This window comes from Kryptolebias marmoratus, linkage group LG9 (genome assembly GCF_001649575.2).
Source record: "Kryptolebias marmoratus isolate JLee-2015 linkage group LG9, ASM164957v2, whole genome shotgun sequence".
In the NCBI taxonomy this organism is placed as follows: Eukaryota; Metazoa; Chordata; class Actinopteri; order Cyprinodontiformes; family Rivulidae; genus Kryptolebias; species Kryptolebias marmoratus.
This window is the reverse complement of record NC_051438.1, coordinates 2,212,477-2,217,515: the sequence shown is the minus strand read 5'-3', so window position 1 is coordinate 2,217,515 and position 5,039 is coordinate 2,212,477. Positions and strand designations below refer to the sequence as shown.

Here is a 5,039-nt window from a genome sequence, read left to right as displayed (position 1 = left end):
ATATAACATTTAACATTTAGATTTAACATTTAACATTTAGATATAACATTTAACATTTAGATATAACATTTAGGATTTAGATTTATATTTAGCATGTAGCTGTAACAATTACATTTAACTAGCTAAATGTTGTAAAAGGTGACATCAGAAAGCCCACACTACATTTTTAAACAGTGTTTGAAGCTAAATGTGACAAAATTTAGGCATGAATTTTGAGCACAAGCTCGTTTACAAACGGCGCCCCATATTTGACAGCCTGACTTAGCAGTTAACCTGTCAGATCATCATAAAGTATAATATGACTAATTAAATAAAAGCATATGGTGATCTCACAGCATACTTATCATACAGATTTTGCTACACGTATGGTGATCTGACAACGTATGCTGGCCCAACAGAACACCGGACTGAACTGGAGAATCATTTGTGTGAATCTTTTTTTTCTCCTAATCTTTCGTTTTGTATTGTAAATTTGTTTGGTTGTCATTATTATGCATCCTAATTTAAATGTGTGCACGGTTAGTAGCGACTGGTGAGATAAGTGCAAACAGGCTCCTTTATGAACAAAACGAGTGTCACCGATTTTACGTCGAAACAGCATCTCTGATGTAACTCACGTCACGTGAAACCTCATCATAGACACAGTTGCATCATGACCTTCACATGCCCACTGCGTGTGTCTGTCCTATTCGGGCCAAAACCATCTTGAAGAATAAATCGATCTTTAGGTCATTTAACCCACGTAAAAAAGGTTAATATTTGTTGGTACCATGGTGTCAAGTAAATCCATGCGAATAATTTATAATAAGCTTTAAAATAGATTATAAAACAAAATGTTCTTGAATTTTATTCCGGCAGTAAATGAAACACCTATCTTGGGGTCCTGATGCAACATGTGTTGGATAATTCCAGAAGAAGCTTCGCAGTTCACTGTTGCGGTCAAGTCTTAAGCTATCACCCCGGGCTTGAGTGTGATGTACTTTGCACCTGGTCACGCAGAGAGGAGACTGTCTTAGTTTAAATCTACGCTGGTACACAGTTTTAAGGTCACTTTTAACATTAAGTGGCGTTGCAGTTTTGTCTGATTCTTCTGTAACAAATTTGGTTAGCTTGTTAAACCGGGTGTCAAAATGTTTAGTGTCGCTAGAAACGTTTTAAGGACTTTGCCTATGAGGAGCTGCTCGAGAAATGGGTCGTCTTCTGTCTGGAAGGTAAGAGTTATACAGTCGCATTTGACAGTTTTACGAACCCCAAGTGCCAAGCTTTGCCGGAAATTTTACCAGTTAGCCTAGCATGCTAGCATGAGGCGACTTCAGGTCTCAAATCAAATGCCAGGCCTCCCTCTATGTTGTTTTATTTTTGAAGAGGCGGTATGTGATATCGGCAAATTTAGTAAATATATCCATTTTGAATGACAGCTTTTCCCATAATGTTTTGAGTTTAGTGTACTTCTTAGCTCACGTCTTCGCAGTAAACTAGCGTGTGCAGTATCAGCTCACCACGCGCCGCCTTTGACATGCATGTATTTTAATAAATTTAAATGAATGATTGGGCGAGTTTTTTTCCCCTCGAGCAGAAATTTGTCATATTATAAACATAAGAGGCGCTTCGATGGTGTAGAGAAAGGGTTTGTGACCTTCAGTGATCATGGCCCTCAGCTCAGTCACTCGGGAACCCATAAGCTGATTTTAGCCACATTTAAACATTGTTCTGCCACATACGTCTTACTCTTAAGTTGTATCAACCCCAAAGTAAAATCTAACAACAAAATAATTTGCACCCATTTTTACTTGTATCTGTTAACTCACAGGCATGCTGGAGTGGCTTCCAGCCGGATGCTCTCAGAGCCATGTCCAGAAGAGACTACGCGTGAGTATCATCTGTAAAACAAACATACTGCTGAGGCTGGAAGTGACTTATAAACGCTTTAAAATAGCTACAGTATAGTTGATGTTAAGTTTTTAACATAGCTCGCATAGAAGTTGTTGAATATCTGGATTAGATACCATCCTGTGATGTGAGCATCACTGCTCAGTGTGTGATAAGTGTGTGTGGTGCAGGTCTGAAGCCATCAAGGGCGCAGTCATTGGCATTGACCTGGGAACAACTAACTCGTGTGTTGCCGTCATGGAGGGGAAACAAGCCAAGGTAAGGATCAGCACACATACATGTCAGTGAAGCAGTTGAACAGGTTCTGTCAAATAATTATCAGTAGGTAGTATCTTATCAGCTGTGAACTGGTCACAGAGTATGAAGAAAAGGGCAGAAATCTTCATCCAGGCTAGGCTGATGACTAGCAAAACGAGGGCCCCTTTTTATTGGTTCTCAGGCTATTAAACAACTCAAAAACAACATACAGGTGTTTTTAACTTCTACATTTTTACATGACACAGTTTGTCTAGTTTGTCACTGTTTTCTAAACTGAACAGTGTTACTACACAGATGTTGATCTCCTGAGGTGGCTAAATGTATCAGTCCACAGGGAGGTCAGTAAGCTTTTGGACTGACTAAATGTGGTGATCAGAGGTTTAATATTAGCTGATATAGTGTTCATTCACACCAGTATGCCGTTTTTGAGAGAGTTGTATCCATCCATCCATTGTCTTTACCTGCTTGTTCCTTGGTGGGTCGTGGGGCAGCTGGTGCCTATCTCCAGCAGTCACTGTGTAAGAGGTTGGCTACACCCTGGACAGGTCTCCACTCCATCACAAAGACAAATGAGACAGACAGCCATTCACACCTAGGAACAATTTAGAGTTACCAATGGACCTAACATGAAAGTATTTGGTCTGTAGAAGGAAACTAGAGTACCTGGGGGGGCTTGCATGGGGAGAACATGTAAACTCCACCCAGAAAGGCTGGGAAGGAAACCGGCAACATTCTTGCTGTTAGGCGACAGTGCTAAACACAGCCCTATCATTCTGCCAAGAATTGTTTTATAATCCTGAAAAATGTCACAACCTTTGGTGGTATTATTTTCATTGGGTTTGGCTAGCCTAGCCTGGAGGAACACTTTTGCTTTTTTTCTTTAAACTCTGTGCACAATGTCTGATGTCATGGCTGATGAAGTATTATTGATAACTATTTGATAGAACATAATTTCAAAAATGACCAGACTGTCCCTTTAAGCCTCCAGTCTGGTATCAGTACTCTGGGTAGTTGAATTTTTGGTAATCATAAAGCTCTTTCACAAAACACTTTAATCCAAGATATCAGCCCCCAGGTTATTGTTCATGGATTAGTTTTTCCTGATGATATCCTAGATAGAAAAATCAAACTAAAGAAAATGTATGTTGTCGGACAGATGTTAGATATTGTAACAAACCGAAAAACTAAATTGTTAATTATCAGATTGACAAAAATAATAATTAAATTAAATAATTTCTCAGATGATATAATGCATTTAGATTAAATGTGGCCATTTTAATTGCAAAGTATAACCACAATACACTATTTTGTAAAAATTTCAGCATTTCTGAAATAGCAGTCCTGACTAAAAATCATTCCTGTAAAAGAATTTTGATCTCAGTAGAGGAAATTGTTAAATATGCTCATTAACCTGCAGATTTAAGCATTTAATTATCCAATATGCTAAATTTAGGGAAGCACAGATACAAGGATCAATACAGTATACTGATACTCAAGTGTTTCAGCACATTCACCTCTCATGCAGAAAAGGAGTAGTGTTTTTTTGAGTTGTCTGTCCTGATCTACACTCCTTAGTTTTGTGGTGGTAATGAACCATAAAGTTGTGAAACTGCCAATAAACACCAAAAGAAGAAGCCGTGTGAAGGGATTTCAAAGTGGACAGCGATGACAAAATCAAACTGACTGCAAATTATTTTCAAAGCTGTCAAGAGAAGAGTCAACATTTTGCACTTTCAACACAAGCAACTGGATAAATCTAAAAACACAACACAACTCAGAGTTCAGTTTTCTAATGACAGCAGAAAATAGCTGCAGTCTGTTTACAAGAAGAGGGAAGGAGTATATGAGCAGGAGCTTCCTGACAGTCTCACTGATCAACAAAGTAATAGTAAGAAGCATAACAGCATTTATTAGTACCAGTGATGTGCGGTGAAGTTTGTGATGAAGCAGTCTGACAGAATCACATTCACTCACGGCAACAATTAAGATGCATGCTGAATGTATTCTGTCTTAAATGTGTTATTAATGACAAAGTTTGAACGTCATCACTTACCTCAGTCACCTCTGAAAAGGCAATCAGCTCATAGGCGCCCCCTACAGACAGAAGTAGGTTACTGCATGCATCAGTCCTGGCTTTAAATTGTGGTTTTATATGAAATCGACATGATTAAATGTGTGAATTCCAGCCTGTTGCAAAACACATCTTTTAGTACAGGGGTGGCCAATCCTGGTCCTCAAGGGCCCCTATCCTGCATGTTTTCCTTGTTCCTCTGCTCCAACACACCTGATTCAGGGGTTAAATTACCTCTTCTTGTTCTGCAGAAACCTGTTAATCAGGTGTGTTGGAGCAGAGAACCAAGGAAAACTTGCAGGATAGTGGCCCTCGAGGACCAGGATTGGCCACCCCTGTTTTAGTAGCATCAATATAAAATGCCAAAGATAACTAAATCTGAAAGTTAAAAAGCAGGAGTGTAACAGTACTCTCAACACACAAGAAGAGATTTTAGAAATATTTTTAAGAAAACTTCAAAATAGAGATATATGTACTAGAATATTCTTTTATTTAGCACTCCTGGAGGTTTTGTTACAAATTCAGCTGATTGGTGTCTCTCCTGTCTGATTGCTGCTGAGTCTCTTCAGACCTTAAAATTGTACTTTAACTATACATGACCTTCTTATTAAAGCTGTGTGACCTTTGAACTCCGGGAGGTCAAACTCAATTTCACAAAAAGCTAAAAAAGACCGTGATCTACAGCTCTCACTGGAGCAGTTCGCAGCCGAGTGTGAAACGGCCGGGATGAGGATCAGTGCCTCCAAATCCGAGGCCATGGTCTTGAGCCGGAAAAGGGTAGAGTGCCTTCTCCGGGTCGGGGAAGATGTCCTGCCCCAAG

The 5,039-nt window shown here is 39.4% G+C and overlaps 1 protein-coding gene across 1 annotated transcript in view; it reads left to right on the top strand.

The window, feature by feature from the left end:
• The first annotated feature begins 904 nt into the window (after nt 1–904).
• Nucleotides 905–5,039, top strand: part of hspa9 (heat shock protein 9) — a 24,144-nt gene continuing 20,009 nt past the window's right edge. Inside the window, exons 1-3 of the mRNA XM_017442117.3 lie at nt 905–1,211; nt 1,811–1,869; nt 2,061–2,148. Coding sequence (XP_017297606.1) covers nt 1,131–1,211; nt 1,811–1,869; nt 2,061–2,148 — 228 coding nt within the window. The 5' untranslated portion in view covers nt 905–1,130. The remainder of the gene's footprint in view (nt 1,212–1,810; nt 1,870–2,060; nt 2,149–5,039) is intronic.